The 21,172-nt window shown below is 49.0% G+C and overlaps 1 protein-coding gene across 1 annotated transcript; it reads left to right on the forward strand.

The window, feature by feature from the left end:
* The first annotated feature begins 274 nt into the window (after positions 1 to 274).
* Positions 275 to 20,805, forward strand: LOC308235862 (T-cell-interacting, activating receptor on myeloid cells protein 1-like). Its single transcript, XM_080645039.1, has 11 exons — positions 275 to 442; positions 7,498 to 7,530; positions 7,651 to 7,956; positions 8,274 to 8,570; positions 14,910 to 15,020; positions 16,901 to 16,939; positions 17,345 to 17,428; positions 17,537 to 17,564; positions 17,988 to 18,025; positions 18,470 to 18,507; positions 20,142 to 20,805. Exons 1-11 carry the CDS (start codon positions 409 to 411, stop codon positions 20,283 to 20,285), a joined length of 1,152 nt encoding a protein of 383 aa, XP_080501165.1. The 5' UTR covers positions 275 to 408; the 3' UTR covers positions 20,286 to 20,805.
* The last annotated feature ends 367 nt before the right edge of the window (positions 20,806 to 21,172 follow it).

Genomic DNA, 21,172 nt, shown 5'->3' on the forward strand with positions numbered 1-21,172 from the left:
CTGAACTTGTACATGTCACATCCATGCAAGTCCTGCTGACCAGAGAGACACGGCGTTGCTATTCTGGCTGCCATAGGTCCAGCTGAATTCTGTCGCTATGTATAAGGGGACGAGGGCTATAAAATAACCCGGCGAGCAGGTTCTCACACTTGTGAATGTGCCTTAACGTTGGGCTAGCTGGCCTCTGCCGCCAGGGTCTCTGTGAGTCAAGCCTGTGGGAAGTGGCTTGAGAATGTGTTGCAATAAATAGCCCTAACTTCCTGATTTTGACTGCGAGGCAGAAACGGGGGGTACGTATCAGTGAAGCATTAAGAGCGGCGCTGTTTTTGCACATGCAGGAGTCAAGAGACCCATTTTGACAAACAGCAAAACTCAAGCAAGATCCTTGAAGGAGGCTTCGGGGCCACCATGACCCTCCCATTCCTGGCTCTGCTCTGTGTTGGTAAGGGGCAGGGGAAGGCCATTGAGGGTGGTGATGAGTTGGGCTATGGAGGCAACTGGACTTGGGGCGACTTGTGGAGGTAGGTAATGGGGTTGGACGGGTATGCAAGGAGCAGACACTTTCATTTCCTGAATACGTGTTACATACGAGGAATGTGCCAGGTGCTTTATACACATTTTCCTCTGTGTGTTTCCCCAACTCAGTTACTCCTGAACTTCCCAATAGCATTTTGCCAGATGCATGTCACAAGCCTGTATAACTTTTTGTTGTTAATCCTCACCCGAGAATATTTTTTCCCATTGATTTTTAGAGCACGTGGAAAGGAGGGGAGGCTGGGGAGAAAGAGAAACATTGATGTGAGAGAGACACATCGACAGGCTGCCCCCTACACATACCCAGACCCAGCTGGGGATTGAACCTGCAACCCAGGTTCATAAATCAAACCTGAGACCCTTCAATTCTCGGACTGACAGGTTTCAGCCGTGGGCAAACGGCCCGTTCGGCTGTTCTATCCGGCCCGCGGAGCCGAAAGAGCGGAGGGTTCTCTTGCTCTCCCCTCCGCTCCTTTACTTTGAATTTATATTAGTTCACACAAACACTCCATCCATGCTTTTGTTCCGGCCCTCCGGTCCAGTTTAAGAACCCATTGTGGCCATCGAGTCAAAAAGTTTGACCACCCCTGCTAACCACTGAACCACACCAGTAGGGGCACATGTCTGTTCTTTCATAAGTGATATTCTTCTTCAAATTGCTTCAGGTTTTTATTCTTCAAATTTTTATTGATTTTAAAATATATTTTATTTCAGAGAGGAAGGGAGAGGGAGAGAGAGAAACATGAGTGATCAGAGGGAATCATTGACCGGCTGCCTCCTGCACGCCCCCTACTGGGGATCAAGCTGGCAACCTGGGATTGTGCCATGACCAGGGATTGAACCATGACCTCCTGGTTCATGGGTTGTCGCTCAAAGGCCGGGCCATTGATTTATTTCAGAGAGAAAGAAAGGGGGAGAGAGAGGGAGAAAGAGGGAGAGAGAGAGGGAAATCTGTTGTTCCACTTATTTATGCATCCATTGGTTGACTGTTGTATGTGCCCTGACCAGGGCTCGAACCTTGGCATATTGGGACGATGCTCTACTGAGCCACCGGCCAGGTCATATATTATTTTTATGCTCAAAGCTATTTTAAAGATTTGTAAAACACTTCTATTAATGGAAAATCAGTATCTTTCATCAAAAACAGAATATAGTTGTCAGTATATAGTCAATGGGGGAAACAGTACAAGTAAGTTTTAATAGCTACTGCTCCTGACTGTAGACACTAGGCCACAATCCCCGTCATTTTTTCTAGGAGATAGGAGTGAACACACAAATGGGTTGGAGCAGGGGTGGGCAAACTTTCTGACTCGAGGGCCACAATGGGTTCTTAAACTGGACCGGAGGGCCGGAACAAAAGCATGGATGGAGTGTTTGTGTGAACTAATATAAATTCAAAGTAAAGGAGCGGAGGGGAGAGCAAGAGAACCCTCCGCTCTTTCGGCTCCGCGGGCCGGATAGAACAGCTGAACGGGCCGGATCCAGCCCGCGGGCCGTAGTTTGCCCACGGCTGGGTTGGAGCCTTGGCCAGGTGGCTCAGGTGGTTAGAGCATCACCCTGATACGCCAAGGTTGTGGGTTTGCTCACTGGTCAGGGCACATACAAGAACCAACCAATGAATGCACAGATAAGTGGAACAACAGATTGCTGTTTCTCTCTCTCTCTCTCTTAAAACAATAAATAAAAATTAAAAAAGAGGAAAATGGGTTGGAAATTCGTATCCAGCTGTGGTATTCTTCTGTGATCAAGACAGAGACCAGGCCCTGGCTGGGTGGCTCAGGTGGCTGGAGCGTTGACCCACACACCAAGAAGGTTTCTGGTTTCCCAGTCAGGGCACATTCCCAGGTTGCGGGTTCGATCCCCAGTCAGGGTGCGTATGGGGGGCAACCAATCAATGTTTCTCTCTCACATCAATGTGTTTTCTCTCTTTCTAAAAAATCAATAAACACATATCCTCAGGTGAGGATGAAAAGACAGAGATAGAATGAGAACAGCTTTCTCACACAGAGTCAATGTCAATCTGTGTCTTTGTATGACCTCATGTTATGGGTCTTAGAAGAATTCTGCAGAAGAGTCACATCCCCATATTGCCTGTGAGGCATCTGAGGCTGACAACAGATGTGACACAGAAAGCCACTTGGCTACTAAATGGAGAAGTTCAATTCAAATTCGGGTCTGCACGGTTCCAAAGACAGCACGTTCCCACTGGACCAGGCTGAGGAACGTAAAAGGTCATGATCTGCCCTGGCCAGTGCGGCTCAGGTGATTGGAGCGCTGTCCAATGCACCAAAAGGTCTCCAGTTTGATTTCCGGTCGGGCCACATACCCCGGTTTCAGGTTTGACCCCTGGTCGGGACACATGCAGGGGCAATCAGTCGATGTTTCTCTCTCTCAAATCAATAAACGTATAAAGGTGCCCAAAGAATAAGAATAAAAGGTGACAGCTCGCGGTGGAAAGATTTGGAGGGTGCATGAAGGGAGCCACGGCTGGGAAAACCTACAGCAGGGAAGTGACAGAGGATCCGATGAGCTCAGTAGGTGCTGGCAAGCTTTTTGTGTAGAGGCCCGAGTGGCAGCGGCTCTGTGGGCCACGAGGGCTCTGTACAACCACTCACCACCTGGTGAAAGGAGATGAGATCCACTGCCGAGGAGATGCGATCCCTGTTGGGAGAGGGGTGAAGAAAAGGGAACTGCTGGTGGAAATGTAAGTTCCTCCAAAAATTAAAAATAGGATTGCCACATGACCCAGCAATTTGCTTCTGGGCATATACACCGAGTGGCCAGATTATTATGACCACCCCAGCAGTACTTCGTTGGGCCACCTTTTGCCTTCAATACTGCGGTGATTCTTGGCATTGACTCCACGAGATGTTGAAAGGTGATGCGAGGAATCTGACCCCATGCCTGATGAATAGCACTGTCCAGTTCTGTGAGATTGGATGGTGGTGGAACCAGCTGCCTGATGGCTCTTTTAACTTCGCCCCACAAATGCTCCCTTGGATTGAGATCTGGTGATGGTGGGGGCCACCTAAGCAAGGTCAAGTCTCCCTCATGTTCTTGAAACCACTCGTGCAAAGTATGAGCAACCGTGGCATGGAGCATTGCCTTGCTCCATTGTTGGAAGAATCCATCTCCATTGGGATACACCCGTGGTTGGCAAACTGCGGCTCGCGAGCCACATGCGGCTCTTTGGCCCCTTGAGTGTGGCTCTTCCACAAAATGCCACGGCCTGGGCGAGTCTATTTTGAAGAAGTGGCGTTAGAAGTTGTTTAAGTTTAAAAAATTTGGCTCTCAAAAGAAATTTCAATTATTGTACTGTTGATATTTTGCTCTGCTGACTAATGAGTTTGCCGACCACTGGGATATACCATCACCATGATAGGATGAACTTGATCAGCAACGATACTTAGGTATGTTGTGCTATTCAGACATTGTTCCACATGAATTAAAGGGCCCAAATCATGCCAGGAAAACATGCCCCAAACCATAACACTGCCCCCACCAGTTGAAGGGTTGTACTCATGCATGTGGGGTGCATGCTTTCATGCTGTTCCCTCGAAATTCTCACTCTGCCATCTGCATGATGCACTGGAAACGTGATTCATCGGACCGCATGACTTTTTTCCAATGCTCAGCTGTCCAATCCTGTGTTCCTGTGTGAATTGGAGACGTTTTATCTTGGTAACTGCAAACAGCAAAGGTGTTCGAACAGGCCCTCGGCTTCCATATCCCATACAATGCAGCGTACGGCTAATTTGCCTACAAATGTCAGGTGGTCATCATAATCTGGCCATTCGGTGTATATCTGAGGGGCGTGAAAACACGACCTCACAGAGATATCTGCACCCCTATGTTCATCGCAGCGTTATTTACAATAGCGAAAACACAAAAAAACTTGTGTCCATCAATAGATGAGTGGCTAAAGGAGATCTGTCATCTCTCTATCCACCTGCCATGTAGCTAGATAACGTAATATTGTTCAGCCGTGAGAAAGAGGAATTCTGTCATTTGCAACAATGTGGATGGACCTTGGTGGTATTATGCTAAGTGAGATAAGTCAGACTAAGAGAACAAATACTGCATGTTCTCATTCATATGTGGAATCTAAAAATGCCGAACTCATACAAAGAGAGGAATGGTGGTTACCAGGGGCTGGGAGTGTGTGAGAGAAATGGGAGATGTTGGTCAAAGGGTACAAACTTCCAGCTATAACGTGAGTAAGTTCTGGGGGGTCTGTTATACCAGCATGGTGACTAGAGTTAACGATACTGTATTGTGTATTTGCAAGTTGCTAGGATGTGGCCCAATGTCCCCTGTAGAGAATCACTGTTCCAGCTAATCAAATGAGACCACCTACCTTGGTGTCTAAAGGCACACTTCCTGGGGCCAGTTTGGTCTAGAGCTGTAAGGACAGCCACCAGATGGGAAAGGTGGGGGACACAGCGTCACTCCTCCGAGTCAGATGGACTTTGGATTTTCGAGATTTGCTCTGGAGCACCAAGGAGGTTACCCACGGCCCAGGGTAGAGCCAGAGACACGTAGGTATCCTCCCAGAGCAGGAAGGAGCACCCCAGGGCAAAGGACCGGGTCTTCAGCAGCCGGTGCCCTTGCCACAGGCTTGGGGTCTCCCCACCTCCTTCTCCCTCTCAGTTGCTGTGGGTGGGTATGGTGTTGTGCTGAGAGGGGGTTTGGGGAGATCATTGCTATTTCTGTTCATCAAAAATCTTTGCAAATGACCCTCCCCCCACTGCTCATAAAGCTTCAACTCAGTCAACACGAAATTATCGAACCTTTGCAGAAACCTAGGCGCTGTCCCAGGCACCGAGGATATATTCTCTGCCCTCGAGGGGCGCAAGTTCTAGTGACTCCAGATAGAAACTTTCCCCAGGGCATGAGAAATAACAGGTGTCATTAAAACCGAGGTGTCTTTTCCAAATGGCTTTTGTCACCATTGATGTCTCTCTCGGTCTAGAATCGACAGCACCAGGGGAGGGGAGGGGTCCTTTGACCTCTACAATGTTGACACATCAGGAGACACCACAGTGACCACTTGGGGTGATAGAGACATTCAGAGGTGGTCGTGTCTCTTAGTCTCCTCCACCATGAAATCTAGAGACAACATGGCAGAATATGGTAGAAGAGGATGGGCAAAGGATGGCCCTGACTGGTTTGGCTCAGTGGATAGAGTGTCGGCCTGTAGACTCAAGGGTCCCAGGTTCGATTCTGGTCAAGGGCATGTACCTTGGTTGCGGGCACACCCCCAGTAGAGTGTGTGTAGAAGGCAGCTGATCGATGTTTCTCTCTCATCAATGTTTCTAACTCTCTATCCCTCTCCCTTCTTCTCTGTAAAAAATCAATAAAATATATTTTTAAAAAAAGATAGGTAAAGGATGGATGATGGGCCAGAGGGAAGCGGGGGTGAGGGAAGGTAGGAGAGGGTAAAGGGGGAATGAGTGGTGGTGGAAGGAGACTTGACTTGAGGTGATGAACACACAATACGATATACTGACGATGTATTATAAAATTGTGCCCCTGAAACCTATATAATTTTATTAACCAACTAGAGGCCCGATGCACAAAAATTCATGCAAGAGTAGGCCTTCCTCCCCCTAGGCTGCGGACCAGCTTCCCTTCGGCACCTGGGACACGCGCTTCCTTCCTCTGGCTGCCGGCAGGCACCCAGGACCCGGGCTGGCTTCCCTCAGGCCCCAGCATGGTCAGAAAGGACATCCGGAATGACATCTGGAAGATGTCCAGTCTAATTAGCATATTACCCTTTTATTATCATCAGACTAGAGGCCCGATGCACGAAATTTGTGCAAGGCGCTCGGCCCTCGTGCCCCTGGCTGCTTCACGGCTCCACGGCCCCGCCCACTGGTCCTTCAGGAAGGTTGTTTTGCCATCTGGTCTAATTAGCAAATTATCTCTTCATTATATAGGATGTGACCCCAATAAATTCAATAAGAAAGGATGAATGATGGGAAGAAGTGGGTCAGTTCTGAAGGAAAATAGAAAGGCCACCAACATCATGAGGGCATTGTGAGAGGAGAAGTGGGACGAGTGAGAAAGGTAGAGACACTGTGTAGTAGGCTCCCCCAAGTTGTCCGCGTCCTGATTCCCGGAATCTGTGAATATGTCTCCTTTGGTGGCAAAGGAGAACTAAGGTGGCAGATGGACCCAAAGTTGCTAAGCAGCTGACCTGAGAGAGGATCCTGAATTATCTGGTTGGTCCCAATGTCGGGGCAGAAGAGGAAGTCAGACTCGACCAACCTTTGCTGGGTGCAAAGATGGGGGAAGAGACACCCTAGCCAGTTTGGTTCAGTGGATAGAGTGTTGGCCTGTGGATCGAAGGGTTCTGGGTTCGATTCTGGTCAAGGGCATGTACCTCAGTTGCAGGCTCCTCCTCGGCCCGGGGCCTGGTCAGGGCACATGCAGGAGGCAACCAATTGATGTGCTTCTCTCACATGGATATTTCCCTCTAAAATCAATGGAAAAATATCCTCAGGTGAGAATAAAAATAAAAATAAAAATAAAAAATAAAAATAAAAGAAGATGGGGGAAGAGGCCACAAGCCAATGCAAGCACGTCTAGAAACTAAGGAAGGCAAGGGATGGATTCTCCCCTCGAGCCTCCAGAAGGAATGCAATCCTGCTGACATCTTGATTTTGGCCAGTGAGACCACGATGCTGGATTTCTCACACGGACCGAATGGCAGGATGAGACACTGTTGTGATAAGCCAGACTCTGTGTAATTTGTTAGACCAGCCCTAGGCCACTAACAGAAGCTGCGAATAGACTGTGATGCCAGTTGGGTTCTCGGGGAGGGAATTGGAACTGATGGGGAATAGGGTGATGAGGGGTCCATTCGCAGCAAAAGTCCTGGGTAGTCCCTCAGGGACCAGGTCAGGGTGATGATGTGGGTTCCACATAGGAGCTTCTGTCTCATGGACGATTCCTTTGCAGGGCTGTGTGCTGGCCTAGACCTAAGAAGAAATGGTGAGTGTTTCTGAAGTAAAACCTTACTTCTCCTTCACTCCAAATTCCCCTCACCCTTCTCTTTCTTCAGAAGAGCAGGTGAGTAAATCTAATCCAGCTCTGGACTCTGCTTCCTTCCAGCATCACTTCCCAGGCCCTCCATCCGTGCCTGGCCCAGCTGGGTGCTTCCTGCCAACAGTCATCTGACACTGCGATGCTCCACTCCTACTGGGGAGGTAGACTTCAGGGACATCAAGTTTGCTCTCAGAAAGAACAATGCTCCTTTGGAGTCCTGGCCATCTCCTGATTCCCCAGAGGGCCTGGCAGAGTTTCACCTCCCTGACCTAAAAACCAGTGACGCTGGAGAGTACACCTGTGAGTATTACAGAAGTGGGAGCCCCCAAAGAAGGTCACCGCCCAGTGATGTCCTTCTCCTACTGGTGACAGGTGAGGACGGGTGCTCAGATTGACACACCATCTCCCTGGGACAGGGATGAGGGAGGATCCAGAGAATGAGAGTGGAGCAGGGGTCTCACCTCCAGTGTAGATGGGGAGGTGAGATGGGGAAGGACAGGAACAGAGCTGAGGACCCTGCCTTCATCCAGGGCTTGTAGGGGGGACATCTCCTTCCCGGAGTCGGAGCAGAAAGAGGGTGAGGTCAGGTGTCTGTCACTTCCCACACTCCCTGGGAACCTGCCGGGACAACAAGCCTGACAGGGACCCAAGGCTTCTGCCCATGGCTTCTGAGCTTCCTTCTCTTGCAGGAGAATTACCTAAACCTTCCCTCCACGCCCACCAAAGGGGTGAGGTGACTGCAGGAGAAACCGTGAGTCTGCAGTGCCAGCAGCCCAGGCATGTGATCGAATCTCACACGTTTGCTCTACTGAAGGAAGGAACGTCAATACCCATAAAGGTCCAGGGTCCAATAAGAATGGAGACAGACTTCTCCCTTCCCCGTGTGACAGGCAGTGACACTGGGAACTACAGCTGTGTGTACTTCCAAACAGGGGCTCCTTTCCGCGCCTCAGAGCCCAGTGATCAGCTCGCCATCTCGGTGACAGGTAAGGTTTTGACCATCAGGGGGACGATGGCTAGGTTATCTGCCAGCGAACGTTCTGCCGCCTGGAGTACATCGGAGCGAGGCTCCGTCCCTACAGGCCTCTGGAGCTTGGGAAAGTCACGTGGGGGAAAGGAAGTCAGGGCCAGGATCCTGTGGAGGAATGGACAGGATCTTCCGCTAACAGAGGGAGTGTGCGTGGTGGAGAATGACAAGACAGGAGGCTGGGGGGGTCTGTGATACCCGGCCCCACCAGGAAAACAAGATCTAACCACAAAGTCCCTGCCCGGCAGGGCACCACTCATTTAGACTGAAGTGTGCATGACACCGCCTAGAGTTATACAGTAGAAGGTTCTAGAAAGAAGGTAGAGGAGGAGGGAGAATAGGAAAGGGCCTGGGAAATACCTTTCCCAGACATACTCAGGGGCCTCCAGAAAGATGCGTTTCATTTTCATTATTTACCATTCATGCCTTTTAGCTCAGCCAAGTGGAAGTTTTCTTTTCCTGCCTGGACTGTTCTTTAAAGGGATGATTTTTTAAAAAAATTGTGGTAAAAATGCATAATATGAAAGTTACCATTTTAACCACTTTTAAAAATTCTGGAATGTAAAGCTCTTTTATTTTTATTTTTTAAATAGATTTTATTGATATTTTACAGAGAGGAAGGGAGAGGGATAGAGAGCTAGAAATATCGATGAGAGAGAAACATCAATCAGCTGCCTCCTGCACACCTCCCACTGGGGATGTGCCCGCAACCAAGGTACATGACCTTGACCGGAATCGAACCCGGGACCTTTCAGTCCGCAGGCTGACGCTCTATGCACTGAGCCAAACCAGTTTCGGCAAGCTCTTTTATTTTTATTTAAAAAGTTTTTTTTTTGTTAAGCCTCACCCAAGGATATTTTCCTCCATTGATTTTTAGAGTGAGTGGAAGGCAGAGGGGAACACAGAGAGAGAAACATCGATGTGAGAGACACATTGATTGGTTGCCTCCAGCACACACTCCGACCAGGCAGGGCCGGGGATTGAGCCTGCAACCGAGGTACTTGCTCTTGACTGGAATCAAACCTGGGACCTTTAGTCCTCGGGCTGATGCTCTAACCACCTGCCAACTGGCTACTGCTGTAAAGCTCTTTTAAATTAAAGTATACTTGATATACAATATATTAGTTTCAAGTGTACAACACAGGGTGATTTCACATTTATATGCCTTACAAAGTGATCACCACAGAAAGTCCACTATTCATCTGTCACCATACACAGTTACTATGATACTAGAGGCCTGGTGCACGAAATTTGTGCATGGGTAGGGTCCCTAGGCCTGGCTGGCAATCAGGGCCAATCGGGGCCTTCCTTCCCACGGCTGCCGGCTGCTGGCCGCCGGCCAGGGTCTTCTTTCGTTCTGCACCACCCCCTGGTGGTCTGTGCACGTCATAGCGGGCGGTCGAACTCCCGAGGGGACAATTTGCATATTAGCCTTTTATTATATAGGATTATTGGCTGTATTTCCTATGCTGTACTTTACATCCCCATGACTTACTTATATGATAACTACAAGTTTGCACCTCTTAATCCCCTTCACCCTTTTGCCCATACTCCCATCACCCAACCCTCTGACAACTATCAGTGTTTCTGTATCTTATGAGTCTGTGTGTTTGTTTAGTTTGTTCCTTTGTTTAGTTCACACATAAGTGAAATGATATGGTGTTTGTCTTTCTCTGACTTATTTCACTTAGCATAATACCACCTAGGTCTATTCATGTTGTTACAAGTGGCAGGATTCCAATCTTTTTCATGGTTGAATAATAATCCACTGTGCACGTGCATGCGCACACACACACGTACATTTCTGCATCCGCTTTATCCATTCATATATTGATGAACACCTAGGTTGTTTCCATATTTTGGCTATCCTATATAATAAAAGGCTAATATGCAAATTGTCCCCTCAACCAGGAATTCGACCAGAAGTTTGACCAGGGGGTGGGGCTGGCCTGCCATCCGCCTGCAGCCCCACGCCCGATTGCGCCCCCCACCACACACCAATCAAAACTGAAACTCTGTCCCCATTAAACAACTCCTCCCCAGTCTCCCTCCCTCAGTCCCTGGCACCCACATTCTACTTCCTGTCTCTATGAATTTGACTAGTATGAACACCTCATATAAGTGGAATCATACAGTATTTGTATTTTTGCCCTAGCCCAGTGGTTGGCAAACTTGTTAGTCAACAGAGCCAAATATCAACAGTACAATGACTGAAATTTCTTTTGAGAGCCAAATTTTTTAACCTTAAACTATATAGGTAGGTACATTATTAACTTAATTAGGGTACTCCTAAGCTGGCCTTTGCTAAAAACTCAAGGGGCCAAAGAGCCGCATGTGGCTCGCAAGCCGCAGTTTGCCGACCACTGCCCTAGCCGGTTTGGCTCAGAGGATAGAGCGTGGGCCCGCAGACTGAAGGGTCCCGAGTTTGATTCCAGTCAAGAGCATGTACCTCGCTTGCAGGTTCAATCCCTGGCCCTGGTCAGGGTGCGTGCGGGAGGCAACCAATCGATGTCTCTCTCTCACATCGATGTTTCTCTCCTCCCTCCCTTCCACTTTCTTTAAAAATCAATGGAAAAATATCCTCAGGTGAAGATTAACAACAAGAACAAAAAAAACCCACTTCATTGCAAAGTGACAAAAATCTACTTGGAAGTAGCCTAGAAAAAGTGTGGCAGGGGAGGCTAATACATGGACCACAGAATTAATGGGATCATTCAGTGTCCGACCTGGCACTGCTGACATATTTATTGAGCTGGATAATTCTTTGGGGCCCTACCCACTACATGTCTCCCTTGCCACTTGTGACAACCAAAATGTCTCTAGACATTGCCAGATGCTCCCTGGGAGGCCACATCACACCTGGTTGGAAACCACAGGATAATGAACTAGTGAATTATGGGAGATGCGTGGGCTTCAGGAACCAGAAGCAAAGACTGACATTCTGCCTGATTCTTTTCCTGACACGTGTGTTCCTACTGTGTCGGTCTCACTCTTTGAATCTGGACTAGCTTCCTCTGTTGGGCAGAGAGCATGGCTTTCAAGAAATGAGTTCTGTAGCTCCCAAGTTCTATCCTTGGAGAGGGGACGGACCCTCTGTCCCAGAGCCCATTCGAAGAGCTGGGGAGGGACTGTGAATGGTCCTGGTCAGTTCAGCCTCTGGCTCAACCGTGGGGACGCGCTCACTGGAGGGTGAGGCAGGAAAAACCCCCACTCCATCCAGGGGGGGATGAGCAGTTCCAAAGAGAAAGAAGGGTGCTATTCTCGGGTGCTATGATCTGAATGTCTGTGTCTCCCCACATCCATGTGTTGAAATCCTAGTGCCCCAATGTGATGGTATTTGGAGGTACGGCCTCTGGGAGGTGCTCAGGTCATGAGGATGGAGCCCTCGTGAATGGTATTAGTGCCCTTATAGAAGAGACCCCCCAGAGAGCTAGCTCCCTGTCCAATTGTGCCATGTGAGGACAGATAAAGTCTGCCTCCCGGAAGTCACCCTGACCTCTGACTTCCAACCTCCAGCACTGTGATTGGACAATGCCTGATGTTTATAAGTTGCCTAGCCTGAGGTATGTGGTTATGGTAGCCTGATGGACTGGAGCATCTAACGAGGGGGACTTGTGCTCAGCAAAGGTGCTTGCCACAGAGTCACAGACCCCTAGCCATAGGAGGAAACTCAGGGCACTAATGCTGGTGTGGAGACTAGTGACAAAAGGGAGAACTGTTCTCTCTACCCCATGTTGGGGCCCTGGAGCCCAAGGTGAGGCAGCAAATCCTGGTTGTTGGGACACCTTTCCTGCTCTATGGTCCATTTACCCCCATCTGTTTTCTAGGCCAATAGGAAAGATAGTCAATGTTCCTTCCAGGGATAGATATTTGGGGGGGAAACATTCAAACAACCAGAACCATTTGAAACGAGCACACATCACCTGGGTAAATGGCCCCATGGTTGGGAATGGTGTGAAGGGAGTTTTGTTTTGCAAATAATTATAATAACCATTTGGGTTTTAGTTGGGGCCTATTAACGAATAACCCATTTTCCCAGATTACTTAGCCTGTCTCTGTCTTCTCATCTGTTAAATGGGGTTGACAGTAGCACCTAACATGATGGACTCATGGCCAGACTCTGATGAGTCATTTTACCTGAATGCTTTCCATAGCAAATGCCATACCAATATTGGCTGTTATTAACATCATGAACATCCAAAACTTCTTCCTCTGAATTCTGAGTCTTATTAAGGAATACTTTCCTTTTTTTTTTTTTTAATATATTTTATTGATATTTCACAGAGAGGAAGGGAGAGGGACAGAGAGCTAGAAACATCGATGAGAGAGAGAAACATCGATCAGTTGCCTCCTGCACAGCTCCCACCGGGGATGTTCCCGCAACCAAGGTACATGCCCTTGACCGGAATCGAACCCGGGACCCCTCAGTCCACAGGCCGACGCTCTATCCACTGAGCCAAACCGGTTTCGGTGGAATACTTTCCTAATGAAAGACTTCCCAGAAAACAGGAGGCCAGAGAACATGTGTCTCCCTCTCATAATAATGGTAAATGTTCTCATCATTACTATTAATTAGGAAGATCGGTGGGAAATTATATGATGTTTAAGGTCTTCCAGGTTCTACAAAGGTCAGAGGTGAGTGACTGTCTCTTTAACTCAGTTCAATCGTATGTGACAAGCTTAAGCACAGATGAGATGGTCTTTTCCAAAAGGGGTGACAAAACAGAGAGGAAATCCCATCCAGCGTGGCTCCGTGGTTGAGCGTCAACTTATGAACCAGGAGGTCATGGTTGGATTCCTGGTCAGGGCACCTGCCTGGGTTGTGGGCTTGATCCTAGTGGGATCATGCAGGAGGCAGCCGATCAATGATTCTCTCTCATCACTGATGTTTCTATCTCTCTCCCTCTCGCTTCCTCTCTGAAATTAAAGAAGCAAAATGGGAAGAAAGACATAATACGTTGGGTCTGCTCTCCACAGGAGGAGGAACTTTTAAATACTTTTGGTTATTCAACAACTGTAATCGTTTTTTCAATTCCTGCATTTATTCTGGCATATGAGGAACCTTGTGAGTGTCTTACTCGATGCTCATAACTATTGCTGCGTCTGACATGCAGATGCCGATATAAAAGGCGACCTGGAATGGCTGAGGCAGCTGTTGTCAAGCTCAACCTACACCTTCCAGCTGCTGCCCAAGTCCTGAAAAGTGTCACCAGGGGTCACACTGAGGGAAGAGGAGGATGTCGGTGGGGGTGTGCTTGGAGGGGAGAAGACTGGGGGCAGGTGCAGGGGTATATTACTGAAACAGGCCAAGGGTTCCCCTTGGGGTTTCCCCAGGGCCTTTCATAAGCCCCTGAGTTTTACGCAGCTGTTGTGGGACCAGAACCCTGACCTGCTTCCCCACCAGCACGTTGAACTTGTGGAGATGTGAGGGTCACCTGATTGGCCCAGGCGGGAGGCCGAGCAAGGTGGGTGACAGTAATCTCGACAGAAGAGAAGAAAGGAAACTGACCTTAACCTCATCCCTCGTTTTCCGTAGACTATTGGTTCTCAACCCAGTGACACAGGGCAATGTCTGGTGACATTTTTGGAGGTCACAACTGGGGCATCTAGGAGGCAGAGACCAGAGATGCTGTAAAGTACCTTACGATGCACAGGACCCCCTCCCTATAAAGAATTATCCAGTCCCACATGTCAACAGTGCAAAAGTTGAGAAATCCTGCTGTAAACCCATCGTCTATAGTTTCCAGTGAGATACCTATGTTCTTGGCAGGGACTTTGGGGACAACAACATACTCTCCTCCGGTCCCTGGAGCCTCTCATTTCTTAAAATGTGTGTCCCAAACCAGTGGCTGTTCAGGAAATATTTGTCACCTAAATTGGCACCATCCGTCTTTAAGGTCACTTGTGTGTTTCTCTCCCTTCTTCCGAAGTTCGATCTGTCTCCACAGTTTCTCAGTTATTCATTCCTTCTGAACTTGAGCGACTTCAATGCCGCCTCTGGCTCTGCAGAAAGCGGGGCACAGCAGGTGGGGAGGGCTGAGTGCACAGGAGGAGTTATGATGACTAGCACCCCGCTTCCTGGCGGTGCTCTGAGAAGGAAGCTAAGCCTGGTGAGGTAGAGAAGTGAAGGCCCTGAGGCGGGAGCGTGGGGAAGAGAGGAAATGTGTGGTGGGACGGTCGCGAGGAAGGTCGCGAGGAAACGGTGAGCTTCCTGTGGCCACTCCTTTGGAAGCACGAACTGAAGGAGGGGCGCTCCCGGGATCTCAGGTCCATTTTCTTCTATTTTGTCAACTCCAAGGCACCCACGGCATGGACACCACAACCGTGGATGATGAAGCAACGAAGAGTGTCACATACGCAGAGCTAGCAACGTCGGAATGTGGCTCCAGCCACACTCCGCTACTCACAGGTGTGACCTGGTGCAGCTCAAGTAACCTCTTGGAGCTTTGGTTTGCTCATCGATAAAAAACCAAGCCCACGCTTCCTCTGTTCTAACCTCTCCGTGGTTGGGTTACAGAACAGCCATGTGGCTGTGGGGAAGAAGAAATGTTGGGTATGTGAGGAGGCAATCAAAACACACTAGGTTGGGTTCTTACTATTTTGTCCTCAGAAGCACGATAGAAAATGGGCGAGAGACTCCGTTTGTCCTGGAACCACAGCTGCATCTGATGTAAGAGAATTCTGTCCAGCTGTGTTATCCTGGGTTCTCCAGAGAAATATTACCAATTAACATGTGTCATATATAGAGGCCCAGTGCACAAATTCATGCACCAGTGGGGTCCCTCAGCCTGGCCTGCACCCTCTCACAATCTGGGACCCCTCAGGGGATGTCATAGTGTGTGAAGTGGCAGGCAGCCCGGGGAGGAGCCTGAGCCCAGGCTGGGCGCCGTGCTGCTCTGCTCTGCTCATCCTGGCCCCATTGTGCCTGCTGCTCCCTGGTAGGGCTGCTGCTGTGGTGGTGTCGGCGTCAGGAGAGGCTCCTGCTGCAGCTGCGCTCGCCAGCCATGAGCCCAGTGTCTGGCGCCCGTTGGTCAGCTGAATTGCACCATATATATATATATATATATATATATATATATATATTAGGGTTTTATATATATATATGTATATATATGGTTAAAATTTTTAAAATTTATTTATTGATTTGAGAGAGGAAAGGAGAGAGTGCAACATTGATTTGTTGTTTCACTCACTCATGCATTCACTGGTTGATTCTTATATGTGCCCTGACTGGGGACTAAACCCACAACCTTGGCATATTGGGATGTGCTTTAACCAACTGAGCTAACTGGCCAGGGCTATTATATATATTATATGTACATATACACTGAGTGGCCAGATTATGATGATCTCTGAATGCATAATAATCCGTCAACTCAGTATATTTGTATCTCAAATGGGTACCAAAAGTATTCTAGACTTCTGCTGGAGATCAACCATCTATTTGCCCTGAGCTTTCTATCAGCCAGTGCAAAGGGGAAAGTTGATCAGGTGCACGATTTATAGTATCTTTGATATCAAATAAATGAGGTACTCAAGAGAAGTACACTGAGTGGCCAGATTATTATGTGTTCAGAGATCATAATAATCTGGCCAATCAGTGTACACATACAGAGAGATTATCTCAATTATAATTATTGTAATATATACCATATATCCTATATATAATAATATACTATATATATTTGTTTCCTTTTGGAAATTTGAAAAATATTACCTAACAGAATAGAAATAATAAGATAACAGATAGTCATGCATCACCACCCAGAATGACACTTGTCCCATTTAGTCATATTTGCTACAAGTTGCTTTCTTCCCACAAATGAAGTCCTCTTTTCCTCCCCACACCATGCCTGTGATCTCGCCCCCTCCAGTGGAAACGTCCACCCTGACCTTGGTGTTACCATTTGTGTGCATGTTTTTTTTTAAATATATTTTATTTATTTTTATTTTTTTTTAATATATTTTATTGATTTTTTACAGAGAGGAAGGGAGAGGGATAGAGAGTTAGAAACATCGATGAGAGAGAAACATTGATCAGCCGCCTCCTGCACACCCCCCACTGGGGATGTGCCCGCAACCAAGGTACATGCCCTTGACCGGAATCGAACCTGGGACCCTTCAGTCCACAGGCTGACGCTCTATCCACTGAGCCAAACCGGTTTCGGCTGTGCGCATGTTTTTAATACGCTTACATTATAGGTACACCTCTGCGATATAGACTTCTAAAAATTACACACCAATGGTATACTGCGATGGTTGTTCTGCTACTTGAGTTCTGTCTTCTAGGTGAAACGGAGTCTCCCAAGAGAGCAGGAGTGACACTAGGTAAGAGAAGAGACCCTCCTGAGATACAGAGTCCTTCAAACACGGGATGAGGCCCCCAGAGAGCTCTCTATTGCTGGGAACGTCCTCGTGGATGCTCCTCTATATTCTGGTGATGCCAGAAGATTGTGGTTCAATGCAACGTCTTTCGAGGTGGGTGGGGTTGGAGTCCCAGCTGTGGGTACTCAGTAGTTGGGTGCCTTTGGAAACCTTTCAGCTCTCCGACCCTCAGTTGTGCCTCTGTAAAATGGGCATCATTCTTTCTCTCTTCCGGGATACTTGTGAGTATGAGAGAGGTGTAGCGAGTTCCCAGCATGTCCCAGGAACACAATCAATGGTAGACATAGTTAGGCATCAGAGCAGGTCTCGGGAAACCAACTGGGCCTCTCCCCTGCTCTCCCCTCACAGGGACCACTGAAATCATCCTCACTGTCATCTTACCCCTGCTCTTCCTCCTCGCAGCCTTCCTCATCTGCAAATACACCTGCTGTGGTGAGTCAGAACAGTGGCTGAGTCTTCCGGGGGCAGTGGGGGAAACTTAACGACAAAGCTACCACCACAGGGTTCATCCTCCCCTTCTCTCTCTTTTTTCATCCCCAGGGGCAGCTCCTAAAAAGATGACCAAAAGGTAGGCCACTCAAATCCCATCAGCCAGCACGTCACTGGTCCTCCCTCGCTCCCTGGGCTACTTCTTCTTTGTGACTTCAACCTTTTATGTGCCTCAGACCAGCTCCCACGACCACCCCGAATCTCCATGTTCTCTCTCCTTACTACCACCCTCCACTTCTCACTCAATGGCCTTTCCTTGGCTTCTTTCCTCATGGCCGTGCTGTCCCCAACCACCTCCTTCTCCTTGGCTCTCAAGACCTTCCTGAGCATGTGAGGACTTGGAGACCTTGGCGGGGGCGGGGGGGGGGGGGGGGAGCGTCTGAGCTGGGAGGAGGTGGAGAGACGGGTGACTTTCTTTGCGTCTCACCTCCTCCCACACAGGATCTTGATTTCTCCCCTCAGCTTCCTTGATCTCCAATACTTAACTGTTTCTCTCTATCAGCTCCCATTCTTCTAAGAAAGCTGAAGAAGTGGTGACAGGTAATCAACCCGGGAAAGAAAATGGTGGTGGGGGGTGGTCCGTGTGTTCTGTTTGTAAATGTGTATAGGAGTATGGGATGCAGGCATGTGGTGTGTGCACACATGGTTGCTGTGTGCACGTGTCTGCACATGTAACTGGGTACATATTCACGTGAACACATACATGTACACATTCAGAACGAGTACAATGTGTGCACTCTTTGTGTGAGTATGCATGTGTGTATCTGTGTGGTTTGTATGTTGTTTGTGCACGAGTAGATTGGATATTTGTGTGCATATAAGTATGAGTGTGTATATGTGAATATTGCATGCATACCTGCATTAGTGTGTGCACACATGTGCATTATGTGAGTATACTAGTACATGTGTAGCTGTGCGCATGTGTGTGTAGACATGAACCCTGGAACTGGAAGTGAACAAATGGTAGAATCTTCTCCCTTCCAGATGTGTCTCCAGCTATGAAGAGCTGCTCTCCTGCCCTGGTGAGTTTCCCATCAGCCCCTCGCTCAGTCCAGGCTCTCCATCGCCACCCCCTTTAGTTTTGTCAACGGTCTGGGCCTTTGCTCTCATCTGCCCCAGCCCTTCCTCTACATTCCAGGAGAACCGGGTCTGAACTCATCTATGCGACTCTGGCCATGGGACGGACCCTCATCCCATGATGCCTTTGGGAGGACACTTCCCAGTCCCTAAATGAGGTGCACTTCCTCACAGGATTAACGGGATGGTTAAATGAGCTCACAGTGTGGGGGTGAACCTGCAACCCAGGTACATGCCCTTGACAGGGATTGAACCCAGGACCCTTCAGTCTGTGGGCTGATGCTCTACTCACTGAGCCAAACCAGCCAGGGCTAATGCCACCTCTGGATGAAAATATGGTAAGATCCCTGTGTAAAGCACTTGCCACACTACTCCACAGAGCAGACCCTGCATCAGTTATCAGTAGCAATATTAGAAGTAACCCTTATTTTTTTCCCCTTTATAATTCAATTTTTAAAAAACTGTCAAAATGCACATAACAGAAAATTCACTGTTGTAACGTGTACGATTCAGCGACATTTGGTAAGCTCGCAATGTTGTGCCACATCACCATTATCTAGTTCCAGACATTTTCCCCCAAAGGACCCCCATGCCCTTGGGGCATTCACGCCTCATTCCCTCCTCCCCTCCCCAGCCCCTGGCAGTAACTAACCTGCTCTGTCCCTATGGATTTACGATCCTGAGGGTTTCCTACTAACACTCATTTTGGTAACTGTTTGTATAAATGATCTATTGCTACGTAACAGTCATCCCTGAACGTACCGGCTTAAAGCACCATCGATCCACCTCCCTGTGGCGAGGACCTGGAGCGGCTGAGCCGGGTCTCCCTCGGGGTCACAGAGCTGTGAGGCCAGGGCTGAATGGGGGCTTCGCCAGGAGAGGTTGTGCTTTCACGCTCACCCAGGTGGTTGTTGCCAGGATTCACTTCCTTGCTGGCTGTTGGCCAGAGGCCACGCTGGCCGTGGGGGCTCTCCGTAGGGCAGCTCCTCACGTGGAAGCTGGCTTCATCAGCATGAGCGAGCCTGGGACAGCCAGGGACAGCAGAGAAGTGGGCATGAGAGAAGGCACAGTCCTTCCTTCGCTCATCTTTGCCATAACATCCCGTCATTTGGGTGTACTTTTTTTTTTTTTCCTGCATTCCTTTGATAGATGTAGGACACTAGGTCCGGCTAACCCTCAAGAGGGGAGGGGACCTGCCTGGGCCAGTGGCTTTTTTGGAGCATCATCTAGTACACCGAAGGGGTCCGGGTTCGATTCCTGGTCAGGGTACATACCTAGGTCGCAGGTTTGATCCCTGGTTGGGGCTCATACAGGAGGCAACTGGATCCATGTTTCTAGCTCACATCCATGTTTTTCTCTCTCCCTTCCTCTCTAAAAATCAGTAAAAACATCCTTGGGTGAGGATTAAAAAGAAAAAAAAAAAGAGGGGGGACCTCACAAAGGCTTGAAGAGTAGGAGGCTCTGGGGAGGGACCCTGGAAAGCTGTCTACCACCCTGCTAACCATGACTGCCCAGTCCTCACCATGAAGTAAGTACTCCTCCCTGGACGACTTGGCCCTCTTCTCTCGCTTCCCTTCAGGATGAAGGATCGCAGGTGTCAGGAGCTGAAGAACCTCAGGGAGTGACGTACGTCGAGCTGAACACCAGGGCCCTGAGCGAGGGCCCCTCCAGGCAGGTGCCGCAGCCCCCGGAAACGTGCGTGTACTCGGCCCTCAAGATGTAGCAGGAGAAGACCTGGCACCAGGAAGAACCTCCGACAAGGGGGTGGACGATGGGGCAGAGGGCCCTTGGGGGACTAGGCAAATGAGGATACCTTTCCACCTTCCCTCAATCTCCACTTCAGACTTGCTTCCTCCTTCTAAGAAAGTAATTTTTTTTTTTAAGTGAGAGAGATCATTGACATAGAGTGATATGCTGAGAGAGGACTCAGGACGGGGGTTCTGTCACTGCCGGAAAGACCAAGTATGCGATCAGAAGGTTGGGGACCGGAGCCAGGTGCTATCAGCCGGTCCTCTGGGGACGACAGGGAGGCTGGGGACGGACTCAGTCACGTGGGCAGTAATCCAATCAGCCACCCTGTGTGATGGCATCCCAACGAAGATGCTGGACACGGAGACTGGAAAGCTTCCGGTTGGTGACACACCATCATGTGCTTGGAGGGTGGACACATCCTGAAGATACAGCAAGTTTCGCTGCTGGTACTGATTTGTATTCTTCATATAATAAAATTGTAACCCTAAGTGTAGCACTTCCTTGAATTCCTCGAGTGGCTCTAGGAAATTACTGAATCTGAGCGGAGGTAGTAGTGGGAACCGCCACCATGTTTGGCTGTTGGTCAGAAGTGCAGGTGCCCGGGGAACGCCTGAGCCTGCAGCTGGTGTCTGAAGTGAGGGGCAGACTTGTGGGCACTGAGCCCCTAACCTGTGAGGGCTGTGCTAACTCCAGGTGGCACGTGTTGGAATTGCACTGCGGCTCAGAAGTGGGTCCTTCTCCAGTCCGGCTTTCAGATTAGACCCCAGCCCTGGTTGACACGGTGATTGCAGCTGGAGGATCCTGATAGGTTGTGCCCGTTTTCCTGGCCCTCAGAGAGAATAACGGGTGTGTTGCTGA

Source organism: Plecotus auritus, assembly GCF_963455305.1.
Source record: "Plecotus auritus genome assembly, chromosome: 10".
Taxonomy (NCBI): Eukaryota; Metazoa; Chordata; class Mammalia; order Chiroptera; family Vespertilionidae; genus Plecotus; species Plecotus auritus.

Coding starts and splice junctions, on each gene's coding strand:
- LOC308235862 (XM_080645039.1), top strand. CDS start 409: ATGACCCTCCCATTCCTGGCTCTGCTCTGTGTTG. Junction 7,531..7,650: donor CCTAGACCTAAGAAGAAATG/GTGAGTGTTTCT, acceptor GCTTCCTTCCAG/CATCACTTCCCAGGCCCTCC. Junction 18,508..20,141: donor AGAGCTGCTCTCCTGCCCTG/GTGAGTTTCCCA, acceptor GCTTCCCTTCAG/GATGAAGGATCGCAGGTGTC.